The sequence below is a fragment of the Mustela erminea genome, chromosome 17, assembly GCF_009829155.1.
Source record: "Mustela erminea isolate mMusErm1 chromosome 17, mMusErm1.Pri, whole genome shotgun sequence".
In the NCBI taxonomy this organism is placed as follows: Eukaryota; Metazoa; Chordata; class Mammalia; order Carnivora; family Mustelidae; genus Mustela; species Mustela erminea.
Window position 1 is genome coordinate 24,128,983 of NC_045630.1, and position 17,234 is coordinate 24,146,216.

The window sequence follows — 17,234 nt, forward strand, 5'->3', positions numbered from 1 at the left end:
TCTATGGTGACTGCTAGCACCAGGCTGGGGCCGTGGCACCCGTGATCTCTGGGTGGCCTGGGTGAGCCAATCGGCCTCCCTCTGTGGGAACCAGACACTGAGTTACAGAGCCGAGAGGCTGCGTTACAATGGACCCACCTGTTCTGTCCTCTGCACCAGCCCAGCCCGGTCCCTTACCATTCGTGTATTTTCCTATGGTTTGCTTTCCCAATACACACATCCTGCCTCCTCTCCAAACAGCTGTAGGTCATTTGTTTATTTGTTGCATGAACTTGATCCACATTCATCTCATTGCTGGAGTGGCTGTGACCGGAGTCAGCCCAGGTGACGGGAGACTGGGCCTGGGAACTGAAGGCCTTTGAACCGAGGAGAAGCAATTCTTCACATCATCACTGTCAGGCAGTTCTCACTTAAAAAATGAACGCCTCTAAAAAAAATTTTTTTTTTTAGATTTTAAATAAATAAATAAATAAAAGCCTCTGCATATCCTCTTATGCTGCCCTCACCACGCCCCTATGATGACGTAGGCGTTTTCAGGCGCTGCTCCTTCCTCCTCCTGTTACCCTTGGGAGTGTGGCCGGCCGGCCTGGAGAGCCACAGAGCAAAGGGAGCGAAGGGCACTGGCCCTGTCGTGGGGTCCCTGCGTGTGGTGCCCCTTTTGCCCCGCGGCAGCTGTGTGTGGGGCTGAGCGCTGCTCCCTGTGCCGCTCTGGGCCTGGGAGTCCCCACAGCAAGCTGCAGAGGTAGGCTCAGAGGCTGAGATGCCCGCCCACCTCAGCGGTAATGGGAAGCCTCCCTTGGTGACAGGACTGGACCACGCTCCGGGGCTGTCACAGAGCTGAGGCAGGAGCCCAGGTGGCTCTCCACAGTTCTCGGCTTCTCTGCTTCCTCCTTCTCTCTCTGCAAACTGTTGTCTTTTTTTACAGACCTGCTCTTCTGCTTCTTGGGCCGCCCCCAGTTTAGAAGTCCTCAGTTCTGGGAGCCAGTGGAGTGTCGCCCAACTCCCAATTCCCGGGGAAGGAAGTGTGGGCGGTGGAGTTGGAGACCCACCTTGGTCTGATCAGCTGCGACCTGTAGCCCGAAGAAGCGGGGGCTCGGGTTGGGGAGATACCCTCCAAAAGGCTCTGTGCACGGGACAGGGATAACATCTCTGGGAGAAGACAGCAAGTGTAATTCCAGTCCAGATGAGGTGACACCGAGACCAACGGAGAGAGCATGAGCTCACCAGCGAAGCTGGCCCACATGCACGGTCAGCAGGGATGATGGTCTTTGGCTCCCTTAGGTCCTTTCCCAAGGGCAGATGTGACAGCTGTTAAGCAGCCAGAAAAACGTCTCCTCTCCACACACCCTGTTGTCCTTCTGCCGCCTCTGCATCAGATGATGTGGAACCGGGGCTCAGGGAACTTGGGAAGAGCCGAGGGACAGGGACCGCAGAGACCACTGCTTCTAGCCCGCAGGGCTTGATCAGCACTGCAGATCATTTGCACAAAGATTTAGCTGGTCCTGGCAGCTCGGTTTCCCTGATGACCTTGTGTTAGGTCTGCATAGGTTTGAAAACCCATTAAGGGGGGGCGCCTGGGTGGCTCAGTGGGTTAAGCCGCTGCCTTTGGCTCAGGTCATGATCTTGGGTCCTGGGATCGAGTCCCACATCGGGCTCTCTGCTCAGCAGGGAGCCTGCTTCCCTCTCTCTCTCTCTCTGCCTGCCTCTCTGTCTACTTGTGATCTCTCTGTCAAATAAACAAATAAAATCTTAAAAAAAAAACATTAAGGGGAATTTGGCCACAAAATCAAGTCTCAAGAGGGAACTTCCTCACTCATCCCATGAGCCCATCTAAATACAGGGCACAGTCACCTAAGGAGATTGCCAGACAGGATCTGGGATGGAAGTCTGGACAGTCCCGAGAGTCTTCTCAGCACCTCCAAAGAGCCCGCTCAATCTTGCAGGGATCTACATGGGAAGAGACCGTGGTTGGCACTGTTGGGGCACGGTGCCATGGCCACAGGTCCTGGGGGGCGCGGTGATCAAGAGAGCCAGCTCAGCCTACACAGCAGTTCAGGCAACAAACACTTCCTAAGAGCCTGCCAAGTGTAGAGTTCTGGCCTCCACACTGAGGATGAGGAAGACAATGGAAGCGCTGGCTCTAGACACTGACCAGGGGCATGGGGAGGAAAAGATGTCCACAGGTGGGAAATGTCTCTGCATGACTGAGCAGCTCAGTCCTCCTTGAGGAGCTTGTGGGGGCCGAGGGCAGGCCAGCAGGCATGACTGAGGCTTCGTGGAAATGGGAGGAGGAGGGGAGCACAAGGGCGTGGAGACAAGCAGAGCACGGGTGGGACCCGACAATGCGGCCTTACCAGTAGGGAGAGGGGGAGAAAACGTCAGGCATCTAAGATCAGATCAGAAAAGCAAGGTCTTGAACAATACGTTGGGGAGTTCAGACATTATCCCATGAGTAACAGGCACTGGAGGCTTTTGAGCAAAGGACAGTGTTGGAGTAGAAAGTGGTGGTTAAGGACCAAATACGTGGAAGTGGTGAGAATGAATTACAGGTTGGAGGAAACTACTGGAACCAAGGGAAGTGGGTCAGAAGCTCCTGTGAGTGGTTTAGGATCCAGATGCTACGAGCCTGGATTAGAGTAGGCACAGGAGTTGGAGGACCGGGGGACGCCCGTTGGGAATGTCGTAAAGATTGCTTGGGAATGGGTAGCATGTTTGCTGTGGGAGGGATGGAGGAAGGGAGGCAAAGTGTAAAACTTGAATGACTAAGTGGTACCCGTGTCAGAAATCGGGAATGCTAGCTGCACACCCACACATCCGTTGAGGGGCCGGGATAGTGGGTAACAAGCCAGTGCTGTGTGCTCTCTGAGCAACCCGCCCTCTTCTCTCCTCCTCAGCTCTGCCAGGAAAGGTCCTGAGAGCCATCAAAGACCTACCATGGAGGAAGCGACAGAGAGCAGGGTAAAGAGGAAGGAGCATTCCCTTGCCTGGCTGTAATCAATAGTTTGCCCACATTCTCAGAAATCCTAAAATAACCACAGGGGCTTTGGGAAAAAAGGCCAAGGGCCTGACTTCTCAGGGCAGGGGCTCTGAGCTCTACAGCATGGAAGATTTCCCCCTGGGACACTGAGGCAGGGCACCGGGTAGATAGGCAGATAGGGTCAGAAGGAAAGCCTGGTGGGGAACAAGGTCCAGCCCTTGTCTAGAGATCCTCCTGTGCCCGGCTGCCGGACACTGAGCGAGGACACAGACCCCTGTCGGGAAGTCAGGCAGAGAAGGGATCCGGGTGCAGAGGTGGGGAGTCTGATTTTGTCTGTACTGAGTTTGACACAAAGGCCGGTACCTGGACAGACAGGTAGATCTGAGCTTTGGCGAGGTCAGGGCTCAAGTCCCAGGCTTAAGGTTTTCTTCAGTCTGATAAATACTTTTGTTGGGGGAAAAAGGGGGGATATAAAGTGATCTAGAGGGCACCATGGATCAGGGAAGGTGTTTAAAGACCGGGCAAATGCACAGAGGGCAACAGGGAAACTTGCTTTTACTTCGCCTGTTTAAAAAGAATAATTTGGGGGGTTCTTGGGTGGCTCAGTAGGTTAAGCCTCTGCCTTTGGCTCAGGTTGTGATCTCAGGGTCCTGGGATTGAGTCCTGCATTGCGCTCTCTGCTCAGCAGGGAGCCTGCTTCCCCCCCGCTTTTTTTTTTTTTTCTGCCTACTTGTGATCTCTCTCTCCGTCATATAAATAAATAAAATCTTTAAAAAAAAAAAAAGAATCATTTGGGCTACCAATGGGAGAATGGATAAATAAGTGATGGCCTATTCACAACATGGGAACTGCACCGCGATTACAAAATAATAAACTGCTGTGCACACAACAATACACATGATTTACACAGACGTAATTTCGAGCAGAAGAAATGAGACCAAAAAACACATATATAGTTCCATCTGGATCAAGTTCAAAAACAGGTAAAATAATACATTGAAATAAAGACTAGAAGAGTGGTTAACAGGGGAGCAGAGTAGGTATGGGTGGGAAAAGGGTGCTGGAAAAGTTCTAGAATAAGGTTAGTGATGTACATTCATGAAAAACTCACCAAACTGTACATTTCTACATAGAACCCCATACTTTGTGGCTCAACTTTTGAAGTTTTAAAAAATGAACAGGAGGTATGCTTGTGTCTTATGTCTTGCTGCGTAACAAAGGACCTCAACGCCTAGCAACTGAAAATGACAAGCATCCATCACTTCACAGTTTTGGCAGGTCAGGAGCTTGGATGGAGCCGAGCTGGGCGGTTCCAGCTCCGGGGTCTCCTCATAAGGTTGCCGTCAAGATGTTGATGGGGGCTGCTGTCAACTGAAGGCTCTCTTGGGGCTGCCAGATGACCCCCACATGGCTCTCAGTGGGTGGCTTCTGTGCCTCGCCTTGTGACCTTCAAATAGGGTCACTACATGGCAGCGAAGATCACCCACGTCTGAGAGCAAGATGAAGTCACCTGTCATTTATGAGTCTTGGAGGTGACGCACCATCACTTCTGCCATTTTCTACACATTCTACTCATTCGAAGCAGGTCACTGTGTCTCGCCCTTGTGAAGGGGGAGACTGTCTTGAAAGAGTATTGGAGGATTTGTGGGTCTATGACAACAGCATAGAACTATACAATGCAGTGTCCCCAAGTGTTTGAAGATTTGGAAGTCTGGCGACAGGGTCTGGGGAGCCCCTGTGATAGGCAGAATAGCAGCCCCCAAAGATGTGTGGGTTCTAATCCCCAGAACCTGTGAATATACTGTATTACACAGCCAAGGGACGCGAGGTTGCTCATTAGCTGACCCTAGAGTAGGAGCAGGCCGGCTTACCCAGGCGGGCCCAGGGTAATCACAAGGGGCTTCACCAGGGCAAAGAAGAGCGGGGAAGGGATCAGCGTCACAGTGATGCAGAATGCAGGAGACTTGGCTGGCCATTGCTGGCTTTGACCACGGAAGGGGCCAGGAGCCAAGGGATGCAGGCACAGCCTCTAGAAGCCAAACAAGACAAACAGATTCTCCCCTAGAGCCTCCAGAAGGGATGCAGGCCTGCCAATGCCTCGACTTTACCCCCAGGAGACCCATTTTGGACCCAGCTTGTGTTGTCGTAAGCTGTTCAGTGTGCGGTCATCTGTTAGCGTGGCAGCAGGACAAGAGCAGTCTACACCCATCCTTCTTTTTCCCATTTCTAAATCATTTAGCTTTCATCGCGTGCTGTGATTATTGTCCTTATTTGTAAACGGCCCATATTTTTAATAAACATGTTTATGTCTCCTTTAAAGCTATAAGGTCCTTGAGGGCAAGGCCTAGGTTTGTTCTGGGATTTGTTTGTTACAAGTGTATCAGAATGTGAATCAGAGGCCTACACACAGCCCGTTAGTAGGCAGCCTGTTAAGAACGTGGTCAGTTATTTGCTAGGCTGGCTATGAGTCCAAGCAGCAAACTTAGCAAAGACAGGAAACAAGAAAGCTGGAGTGAAATAAAATATGGAACCCTATCAATTCCTCCTCCATTAGACTATCCCCCCCCCCCCCCCCGTCACATGCACGGCAGGCGGGTTTACAGAGATCCCATTTTCTCTGTATCCTCCTTTGCTTTCATTTCAAGCTGATGGTCAGGTTAGGGCATTTGGGGCAGGACACAGAGTGGAGCCGTTGGGAGGTCACTGGCTTGTCCCCACTCTCGTAGAGGCCTAAGGCCTTTGAAGGGATATGTCTCTTTTCGGTCAGGGGACAGGAAACCATCAGGAGGGTAGAGAGGGTGGATCCCCAGAACCCATGAAGGGAACCAAGTTCCTACAGCAATGGGGCCCTGAGTTCTGCCCCGAGACAAAACCTCAGGGGAAGCAGTGCTGGCTAGATCCTGGGCCCCGGGGTCCCCCACTGACTCGCCAGCCTTCACATAGTGCAGGAGCTAAGAACACAATGGGAGCAGGTGCAATGCAACCACACAGAATGGCAGCTGTTATCCTTGGGACCTCCCCACCCTTTTGAGCCGGGAGGCCTTTGCAGAACCAGGCAGAATGGTGGGGGGTGTTGGTCAGAGAGAAAGGGGGATGACCCTGAGAATGGGCAAGACGGGCTTTCCCACTGATCCGGCAGGAAGCAGGAAGAGGACTTGGCGTCTGAACTATGGGGATCTAGGACAACAACAAGTGACAGTCTTGACACTGAAGTTTGGGGCTGACATTCAAAACAGTGATACCTGCTTTGGCTTTAAACGAAGATTTTAATCTCCAGGTGGGGGCAGGCCTGGGGCAGGGTGGTAGGTCCAAGGGCCACAAGCCTTTGCTGTGCATCTTGAGGAGTCGGGGGAGGAAGAGCCGGAGCTGCTGGTGGGATCCGCGGTGGTCCTAGGTTGGGAGCATGTCCTCCACCACATAGGGTTGGAAGTACAGATAAATCAGAAAGCAGCTCCAGAAGCCAAGGATGAACAGGGTGGCCAGGCTTGATACGGAAGTTTTCTGCTGCTAGAGAGGGGAGAGAGGCAGGAATGGGAAGCAAGGTCAGCTCAGCGGCCAGGGGGGCACCCCCCACCCCCACCACGGGAGCCTCTGGGCAGCAGCCTCCGGGCTGGGGACCCCAAGCCCTCCTGCCTGGTGCCATGTCCTCTACGACTGAGTGGATGAGGTGGGGGAGGGGCAGAGTCTGCACGACCCGGGTGGGATGTGATGCCAACGCAGCCCGAGCCCACTGCCTTTGGGATGACAGGGCACTGGGCTGAGACAAGGACTTCTTACGGGGGTCTACCTACCCCTGATTGTAGTTGTTCTTTAGGGCACACAACAAACATTTTTCCTGTAGAGGACAGAAACGGCACAAGAAAGATCATTTTTCCCTGGTCCAAGATGGCCAGCCTGCTGGGCACCCCATCGGATCTTGCTATAGGAAAGGACAGAACAATACAGTGGTACTCAGGAGCAGGTCCAGCCAGGGTTGGGTCTGTGTTGGTCATGGCTTTGGAATCCCTCTGAGCTGAGGGCAGGACCCCAGGGAGGGTTCCGGGCTAGGGAGGCATCTGGGGCCAACAGAGGGGTAGATCCCATCCCTTCACAGCAAGAGGTAAGGGAGTGAGAGGACCCGACAGGGGGGTGGCGGAGGGAGGGGGCGGTCAGGGAGCAGCAGGAGCCTGGGGGGTAGCACCAGAGTAAGGGGAGGTACGGCTTCACTTACGCAGCATGGCCCGCATTGATGAAGGGCATCCAGAGGGTCCTTTTTTGGTTTCTGTAGTGCCATCATCTTCTTGTGGAGAGAAAGCGGTGTTCCGTCAGCCCCATCCATCTTCTTGAGGCGGAGCTGTGGGTCCGGGTCTGTTTTTCCTATCAGCCTGAGTTCTTGCTGTTCCTTTGGCCCTCTTCTAAGGGGACTGGGGAGTCAGGGAGGGGCAGAGTTGGGGAGACCATTTCCAACATGACAACGAGATAACCATAGTGTGGGCAGCCAGGGAAGACCTTGACCCCCAGCCACTGCGGTTCCGGAAACCAAGACAGGACCGTGAAGAGTCTGAGAGTCCTCCGGACCCGAGGACGCTTAGCAAAGTGAAGGGAGGAGATTCGTTAGGGATGAGGAGAGATGGGTGTGCGCTACACTTACAGCTTGCTGTTCTTCTGTATATTTATTAAAACATCCATCTTCTCATCCATATCCTTCTGCATTTCCTTCAAGAGAAAACCCAAAGCTAGAACGGTCACGCTGAAGGGCGTGGGAAAGCCTTTTCTCTCGCCTCTCTCTGCCGGCCGCTCAGAGATGACCTCAGCATCCTCCTCCCTCAAGAATCCTCACAGGGGGCGCCTGGGTGGCTCAGTGGGTTAAGCCTCTGCCTTTGGCTCAGGTCATGATCTCAGGGTCCTGGGATCGAGTCCCACATCGGGCTCTCTGCTCGGCAGGGAGCGTGCATCTCCCTATCTCTCTGCCTGCTTCTCTGCCTACTTGTGATCTCTCTCTCTACGTCAAATAAATAAATAAAATTAAAAAAAAAAATAAAAGAATCCTCACTGGCCTTGGGGGACATACGCCCCCTCTTCCCCATCCTCACCCACTCCATGCTGAGGCCAAAGCACAGGCAGGGCCGTCAGGGGCTCCTCCAAAGTCTCCAGAGGACTCAGAAAGCAGAAAGTCTTTTTACCTGATCCTACACTTGGGTGAGACTCTTATCTGCTTTGGCTCCATGCCTATAAAATGATGGAGCCGAGAAAATAAATCCTGTGACCCAACCCTCAAAGATAGTTTTGACTCCGATTTTCTGACCCCTGCGCCCAGATCCTGCGCATGTACGTTTGCTCCTTCTTTAACCCGATTTCTGGCAGAAATGGTCAACATAAAACAAACAGTAGCTCAAAATGGCATATCACGTCTGTTATTTACTAAGAACTGAAAGAATAGTAAAATCCTTTTGACGAGTTCAGACCTGTAAAGTTTGATCTGGAAAAATTGGCCACAAAAGAAGATCTAGAATGTCAGAGGGTATCATGGATCGTATCTGTTCTGGAGAAACACAGGGTTGGCTTGAACATGATAAAATATAAATGAAATATAATTTGCTTCCGAAAATAATTTTAATAAAAAAAAATGAAACGTTTGGCAAGAGTTTACTGATCTGCAGTGGAAAACTGGTCAAGGAACCACACACTCTGGGTGGAGAGGATTTCAAAACCACCTTCTTGAAAAGCATTTTTAAGTGCTATACATTTTGACTAAAATATCTGTACTCATAAACACAGCAAAAATATCCTTGAAGTGGAAATGCCCCTGGGTTCAAAATATCAGAGTCAAAATGCCCCCCTTCTTAGAAGTCTCACTATTACTTCAAATTCATGTCCCAAAGTGATCTCCTGGTTTCCTCTTCTAAATCAACTGATTGCCAACTGTCCTTGTTGTGGTCACCACTTCCTTCGACCCTTCAACCCGTCCGGGTTGCCTCTGGGGTCATGGACGCTTGCTTCCCCTTCATTCTCTATGTAGCATCACTCACCAAGAGTATTATTTTTCCTTCGATGCATCTTCCAGATTTCAGATTTACTGTTTTCCTTCTGTTCCCACACTTGGTCCAGCATCCCTCCTCTTGAGCAGGGATGTGGCTTCCTGCCTGATCGATTGCTCCAGACAGCCCCCACCCCCAGTCTCCCGTTCCCCCGCCCCACACCCCTCCAGGCCACCTTGTGAACAGCTGCCCGCTCAGCCTTTCTGAAGTGCTGCTTCTAGCATGTTCTTTGATTAAGAATCTCCAGAGGCCTCTTACTGCTTACACAACCAAGTCCCAAGCTGTCTGCCTGTCTTTCAGAAGCCTTCACTGTCTACTGCCTTTGTGCCCCTTCCATTTCTCACAGTCTCCCCAGATAATCCCATGTGCAGGACTGGTCTCCCCACTGACCGTGATACACTTCACGTTCATCCTGCTTCCGTGCTGTGCCCAAGCTGTTCCTGAGCCCAAAATAACCTCCTTTGTGCTTTTCAATCCCCAATCCTGCCCACTAACAAAACACCGTGTGTGCATTTTCATATAGAAATCATACACAGGGGCGCCTGGGTGGCTCAGTGAGTTAAAGCCTCTGCCTTCAGCTCAGGTCATGATCCCAGGGTCCTGGGATCTAGCCCCACATCAGGCTCTCAGCCTGCTTCCTCCTCTCTCTCTGCCTGCCTCTCTGCCTACTTGGGATCTCTGTCTGTCAAATAAATAAATAAAATCTTTAAAAAAAGAAAGAAAGAAAGAATACACACCCTTTGTAGAAAATTTGGGCACTATAGGGGAATATAAAAGAACAAATTAATCTCATCATCTAACAATAATTGCTATTAACCCCTTGGGTATATTTCTTTCTAGTCTTTCTTCTGAATATTTACTTAGGTTTTTTTTTTTTTCACTTAACTGAGATCAGCCTCTTATAGATTATTTGTATCTTGCTTTATTACTTCTCGTTATAAGCATTCTTTTTTTTTTAAATGCACTTTCTATTTTGAAATAATTTGGGATCTACTGAGAGTTGCAAAGACAGTACAAAAGAGTTCCCACATGCCCTTGCCTCAGTATCTCCTTAATGTGAACATCTAACCATCTAACCACGACAGTGCTCTTATTATTTTTTTTTTTTTAAGTAGGCTCGACACCCACCATGAGGCTCAAACACATTACTCTGAGGTCAGGAGTCACGTGCGCTGCCGACTGAGCCAGCCAGGTGTGCCTAGAAGCATCCTTTCTAAACACTCTTTCCAACAGTTTCAGTTTTCATTCCACAGATACCCCTTAATTTATTTGGCTACTCCACTGTTGAAAACTGTCATCTCCAAATCTCTGCCATTACAAATAATCCTGTGATGAACATCTTTTTACATACACCCACGCTAGTATTTTGGATTATTCTCATACGTAAAATTGTGAGGCGTGGGGACGCCTGGGTGGCTCAGTTGGTTGGACGACTGCCTTCGGCTCAGGTCATGATCCTGGAGTCCCGGGATCGAGTCCCACATCGGGCTCCCAGCTCCATGGGGAGTCTGCTTCGCTCTCTGACCTTCTCCTCGCTCAGGCTCTCTCTCACTGTCTCTCTCTCAAATAAATAAATAAAATCTTAAAAAAAAAATTGTGAGGCGTGGAATTAATAAGTCAAGGGGTTTGATATTTTTTGATACCTATTGTCTAATTTATTTCCAATGTTATATAGACCTATACTATGACCCGCAGTATAAGAGTACATTTCTGCCTTGTTCTGTAATTGTCATTAATTCAAAATTCGCTTATTTGGTCATCTGGGTGGCTCAGACGGTTAAGTGCCTGACTCTTGATTTCAGGTCCAGTCATGATCTCAGGGTGGTGAGCTGGAATCCTGCATCAGGCTTCATCCGCCTGGGAATCTCTCTCTCCCTCTCTCTCGGTGCCCTCCCCTCACTGTTGCACACCCACACTTTTTCTCTAAAATAAATAAATAAATAATTAGAATCTTAAAAAAATAAAGTTCACTTATTTGAATGTGACAATGGCCTAAGAATGATTTTCATTTGGCATTTAATTGATTATGCATGAGGTAAACCTTTTAAATACATTTATTGCTTTTCAGTTGTATTTTCTTTTGTGGATTGTTTGTTCATACCCTATGTCTATTTTCCTATTTGGTTCTAATTGATTTATGTGAGCTTGATAGAAACTTTTATTGGTGTTTGTCATATTTGTGGAAAATTATTTCCCCCAAATGGTTGTTTGCCTTTTAATTCCATACATGAAACTTTCCTGTTATGTTTTCTAAATTTTTTATATTGTTAAGTATATCAATATTTCCTTTGTGACTTCTTCTGTTGTATTTAGACCATCTGGTTAAATATTTATACATAATTTATTCTTATTGTTTTTTATTATTTAAATTCACTTTATGGACTATTTCAGTTTTTACAATGTTAACTGAATTAAGTTTTTCTTCATATAATCAAGCAGTGTTCTTAATATGAATGCATAATCTTTTTCTTCCTTCATATAATCAAGCAATGTTAATACGAATACATAATCCTTAATATAACACATAATCCTTAATAGGAATACATAATCCTTTTCTTCTAACATGTAAAAAAAATCATCTTTATTATGTTTTAAATTTTATGGAGCTGTGGTTCCCAGCCTTGAGTTTACAATAGAATCACGTCATGATCTTTAAACCCTACTGATCTCATCTCAAGAGGTTCTGATTTCATCGGTATAGAGTGCAGCCTGGGTAGAAGGTCAAAGCTACAGTACAGGAGATTGCAATATGGAGTCAAGGTTAATAACCACTGCTGAAGTGTTTAGGATCTGGTTGTTATGCAGAGAAAAGCACCAGAATCACTTTGATATTTTTAAGCAACTGTGGTTCCCCCTGGAGATTTTTATTCAGTTCATCTGGGCCAGGGCCTGGGTATACTGATTTTTTAAATCGTCCCAGGCGTGCCGGGTGGAGAGGTTGTTATAGAGTTATCTACACTGGTTTTGTTCATTTGGCTTGTTATCTAGACAAGATTATTGTGGCTTTGTATGAATTTTAGATCTCTGGCAGGGGTAGTATCCCCTGATAACTCTTCAAACCTTAAAGATATCTGCCTTTGCCTTTTTATGCTTCTACATCAGTGGTTCTCAAATCTTCATCTGGAGAATGTAGAAAAAAAAAATCCAAGGGTCTAAGCCCCCTGCAAATTGGACCTGGGCTCTATTTTCTTTATTTATGCTCCAGGAAATTCCAGCACACATCCAGGTTTGAGAACCACTATCCTAGAGTCTAATGGTTCTCCTAGTAACGTCTGAGTTCAAAACTAAGCTTATTGGGCTTTTGCTTAGATTTGCATTAAGCTTGTAATGTAGCCTTCAAAGCTCACCTTAAGATTCACTTCCTTTGTAAGGCTTTGTCTGGTTACCCTGGCCCACATTTTTTCCTTATTTCTCCAGACTCCTAGTTAACTCACGCTCTCATGCTGCTTGGTGCTTGCTTGCTTGCTTGCTTTCCACAGAGTTTGGGTCTTCCTACCAGACTCTCAAGTGGCTGCAGGGCAGGCTCGGGCCTCTCCTTCCATCGTTTCTAGTATGGACCCAGATCAGTAAATGCTCACCTTCATAATCTCCACGAATTCCTGGAGTTTATCAAAATCCTTGTCCATTACGCCCTTTATCTAACGAAGAAGAAAGGCAAGCACGTATTACTCAATGCGGAGTCATCTCTGGGGCAATTTAAAAAAAGCAGGGCAGCAGCTGCTCCTCTCTCTGGAATGAGCTGGATAAAGTTCAGGGAATGGACGTGTCGTGGCCTGTCAAAGCCCCTTTCTTCCCAAGGAGTCTACGAAGGGACGAGGGTGCATGTAGCGTGAAGCCGCCCCCCCCTACCCTCCACCAGCCTGGGCGGGGCTCGGATCTAGCTACTGCAAGGCTTCCCCTGGGGAGCTCAGCCCACAGTTTCCAGTACTCCTCCTTGCTTAAGCACCACCGCTCATCACAAGCGTGCCATAGGTGGTTCCATCCAAGAAGCAACAGGAGAGTTTTGTTGCTTTTTGGAGCAGGCTCAAGGGAGGAGAATGGGACTGGTCCCTGACGGCCCCCGCATTCCAATCAGTCCCTCTCACTCTCACAAAGGTTCTAGCTCCTCAACAATCAATGTGACACCTTAGAGAGTTCTTGGCGTTCATAGCCTGGGTTTAAGCATCAAACAAAAAGAACTAGATCTCCTGAGCTGCACCAAAACACTGGAGGAGATCAGGCTGAGGTAGGCTAGGGCTTTTTCCATGACATTCTGGATTCCCCTCGCTATTCAGAGGTCGGCACGCATTTTCTGGGGTCCTACCCTTTCCCTCTGCGTCCTAAAAAGTCTCATCCTGTTACCTGTTTGATCTCGTCCATTTTTTCCTTGAGCTCTTCCCTCACCTCCCTGAGTTCATTCTGAGGAAATAAAGCAGGGAAGAGAGGAAGGAGTTAAGGCCATGTCCTGGGTGGAAGGAAGATCCTGGGGCGATGCTCATGAGGAGGGACAGAGAGATGCGTCCCGCTACGGGGGAAGGAAAGGATGCTGTTAAGAACATGGGAGAGTGGGACATGGAGACACCATGTGCTTCGGAATAAGATGCCCGGAAGGGTACACCTTCACTTCCATGACCCCCCAAAATGCGCAGCCACCATCTAACCACTGGGGAGCATCAGGCCACCCAAGTGAAGGGTCAGTCTGCAAAACAAATGACCTATAATCCTCATAAATGAAAATGTCCCAAAAAAACAAAGGTTCAAGAGTTGTTCCAGATGGAAGGAAGCTAAAGGAACACATCAAAACAGTTGTTTTTTCTTCTGTTAGGAAAGACCTTAGTGGAACCATTGGTAAAAACAGACTAAGCACCGAATCAATGTTCATGTCCTTTGATATTTTGATCACTGTACTGTGGTTATGTAAGAGATTGTTCTTGTTTTTGTTTTTTGACAGTATACACTAGAATTTGAGAGAAACATGCTTTCGGATGATTCAGGAAGCCTATATTATACGTTTGTGTGTGTGTGTATATATATATATATATATATATGGGGGGGTCATGATCAAATGTCAACATTTGGGAAATCTGAGCAAAGGGTAGACTAGAATTCATGGCACAATTTAAAAAAAATTTTCTGTAAGTCTGAAATTACTTCAAAATACAGAGCTAAAACAAAAAGCAGCAGAGGGAGTAAAGTCACAGGCGCTGGGGCAGAGCCCCAGACGCCAGCCGGAGACCCGTCCCGGCCAGAGTCGGCGGGCCCAGGTCTCCACAGCGCCCCGCCAACCCCACCCCTGGGCTGGCACACCTACCCTTAGCTCATGAGTTCCTCCTGCTTTGGTAAACGGCCCTTCTTGTTTCACTCCTTTGTAGTCGTATGTCTGTTGGTGGAAAGCGGAAACACAGAATGTCGGAAATTGCAGGTGTGGGGTGGGCGAGGGAGGAGAGATCTCCTGAGTCTTGGTTCCTCCTTTCGGGCCTGGGCAGGTGGAGGTGAGAGCTGGCTGCCCCCCCACACAAGAGTTCCCGCCACCTTCTCCTTTCACTCAAGCTTGTCACGCTCTGCTCTCCTGGCCCCACTCCTGCCTCAGACACTTCGCACGTGCTCCTGCCTCCGCCCACAGCACCCTTCCTCAGCCTTCTTGCTGCGCTCAGGGCCCGACCTCCCTATTTTAATTCTCTGTCTAGCAGGTGACAATACTGAGTTTTCCTTATTTATTCCGTATCAGATTGGTCACTAGTGCTAAGTTCTGTGAGAGCAGAGAGCTTGTCTCTCTCTCGTGTATTCCCCAGCACCTGGGACAGGTCTTGGCCACCAGGAACAGCGAATGACCCCTGACTCCAAGTCACCTCCCCACGGGTCTCAGGCCTGGCTGCCGGCATGGCCTCAAAAAAGCTTCTTACTTTGGTCGGCTCGGGCTTCAATTCCAGGCACACTGCCTTGTAGCTCTTGCTCTGTGGAGGGAGGAGGTGGGCAGTCTGCCTGTCAGGCATCAGGACTGAGGGGGATCACACCAGCCCTCTCGAGGGGCCCCCTGCCCAGGCCTGCCTGTCCTTCTGCCCCTGAGCTCAGGCCCACAGACTACCCCCCACCCAAGGACCCGATTCAAGACAACCGGACCTGGTTACCTTATCTTCCTTTTCTGAGCTCGAACCTACCCAGGCAGCGGGCTGCCCTCTCCCTGCAGAAGCCTGAGCAGGGAAAGCACCTGGAGCTAACTTTATGAAACCGAGTGGGTATCATTTCGGGAGTGTGGGCTTTGGGAGAGACGGACCCCTGGTCTAACCTCAGCTGCTTCCTGACTGGTTGTGCCACCCGGGAGGTCATCTAGTCCCTCTGAGCCCCCATTTCCTCGCCTGCAAATTGGGGGCGCAAATCCCACCATCTAACATGGTGCTTGTGTGCCAAGGACGTGCCCTTCGCTGGGGCCTGGCATGGCCTGGGCTGGGGGAGGGGGATTGGGGGTGACAGGACCATTACTTTGGTCTTTGTTCCAGAAGGAGTCAGCAAAGGCGTCTTTCCTTCCCGCCCCCAGGCAGGGATTAGTCCCACCCTCCTTCCCGGCTGAGAGGCCACCTGGAGCTCAGAGCAGAGAAAGAAAAGTGGGGGAATTATCAGAGAGCTCTGTGGACCACCCCCACCATGCCACAGCTCCGTCCCGCGGGAACTCGAGAGGCCCCCATGTCCAGCAGTGTTCCTCCCTTACCAGGCTTGTTTTCTTCAGTTCTGCCTTCTTGGCCGACATGATGGAGGAGGCCAGAGTGTTCTTTAACTTCCCAACCTCCCCACAATGGGCCCCTGTGACCAGGCCACTGTCCTATGCAGATTACAGGCCAAGGCAAGGGCAGGATGACCACCTGTTTGTGTGCGGAACAGCTGAGGTCACAATGCCCAGCTCCCCATGCTGGTGGGCAGTGTCACCACATCTTCGAGCTGATGATGAGGGACAGCACAGGTTCTGAAGCCATGAGGTTGCCCTCCTGCAGGGGGGAGAGGGGCTCTCCTGCAGAGTCCCCCTGCTGAGGGCCTGGCCTCATGTGGCCTCAGCCACAGGCACAGCTCCCCAGGAGCGAGAGATGCTGTCTCCTCCCCCAGCAGGATTTACCCACCAGGAGGTGTCCCCAGACAGCTGGTTCTCCCCTGAGTCTGCACGGAGTTCTGCCAAGACGTCCCCATATGGACAGACCCTTCCTTGGCTCCAGAGCTGTCTTGGGTTCAGACGCGGCCAAGTCCCTCTGGTTCAAGGTCCATGAACCGCGCTAACCTATTGAGCCCACTGGCTTGTGTATCGGGAAATTGGGTCTAAAAGAAATCAGGGTCTCCCTGAAAAACTGCTTTATAAATGACACACATACACTTCTCATCATTTGAGCCGGTGATGACAACTGACCCGCGGCTCCTGGCTTGTGCCTCCTCGCAGCCTGTACCAGTTACGCATCCAAATCCATCAGCAGCGTCGTCAGTGTGGTCTGGAAGGGCCGAGGAATCCACCATCTCGTGTTACTTTCTTCTCCTGTGAGATTTTGCCATGGCATGAGGCACCACCAAACAGCATGGGACACCGGACACTGCTCTGACAGAACGTGGTTACAGGCAAGCCACAGGCTGCTCTGACCAGAAGAATGCCGGCTCTGCCTTTCCCAACCCCCCTTCCTGGCAAAAAAACCCCAGCGGGACAAGGGCAGGGGGCACGAAGCCCACAGACGTGCCCATGGAGTTTGGTGGAAAAGGAGGGTTCCCAACAGAGAGAAAACAGAAGCCGCATGTCTCTTTTCTCTAAACCGGTGTCATTTCAACTTTCTTCTCTTCACAAAGGTCTTGGTTTTTCAGTTTCATGAAGACAATGTTGTCTGGGAGGCTGATGGGGGAGGGGAATTTAAAAATAGCTTTGGGGCCTCTGAGTTTGGCCTCTTGTGATTCCAGAGGTGACCCAGTGTTCCACAGCCCTCCGATGAGGACACAATACTTCATAAAGGTGCCCGGGGGCCCTGACAGCCATGGTCTCCAGTCAACCTTGCACTGACACGGTTTAACACAGATGACCTGGATAGTTCGCTCTACAACACCCCGTGACGTACTGGGTGTCTGTGCTCTCGGCTTCCTAGCCCCAGGGAAGCCTCTCGCACACTTTTTAGAGCTTTACCGTGACTGGTTACTGCACCGTCCTACTTGACTGATTTATAGACACCTCCGAAAGCTCTCCCCTGTGCGGGGGAGATCTCTTTCCTCATCGACACGTTGGTTACTGTGCAATTTCTGAT

At 49.9% G+C, this 17,234-nt stretch overlaps 1 protein-coding gene across 10 annotated transcripts; it reads right to left on the reverse strand.

Moving 5' to 3' along the window:
* Positions 1–6,225: 6,225 nt before the first annotated feature.
* TEX35 (testis expressed 35) lies at positions 6,226–16,684 on the reverse strand. Of its 10 annotated transcripts, none has more exons than XM_032319270.1 (9): positions 15,680–15,840; positions 14,877–14,927; positions 14,285–14,353; positions 13,336–13,392; positions 12,573–12,632; positions 7,608–7,672; positions 7,188–7,380; positions 6,769–6,812; positions 6,226–6,484 (listed from the first exon to the last, which is right to left on the reverse strand). In XM_032319270.1, exons 1-9 carry the CDS (start codon positions 15,716–15,718, stop codon positions 6,418–6,420), a joined length of 645 nt encoding a protein of 214 aa, XP_032175161.1. In that variant the 5' UTR covers positions 15,719–15,840; the 3' UTR covers positions 6,226–6,417. The 10 variants fall into 10 exon arrangements, 8 of the variants coding, with proteins under 8 accessions (XP_032175161.1, XP_032175158.1, XP_032175156.1 ...); XM_032319267.1 differs by having other exon boundaries at positions 6,226–6,481; positions 14,769–14,927; XM_032319265.1 differs by having other exon boundaries at positions 14,769–14,927.
* Between the last annotated feature and the right edge of the window lie 550 nt (positions 16,685–17,234).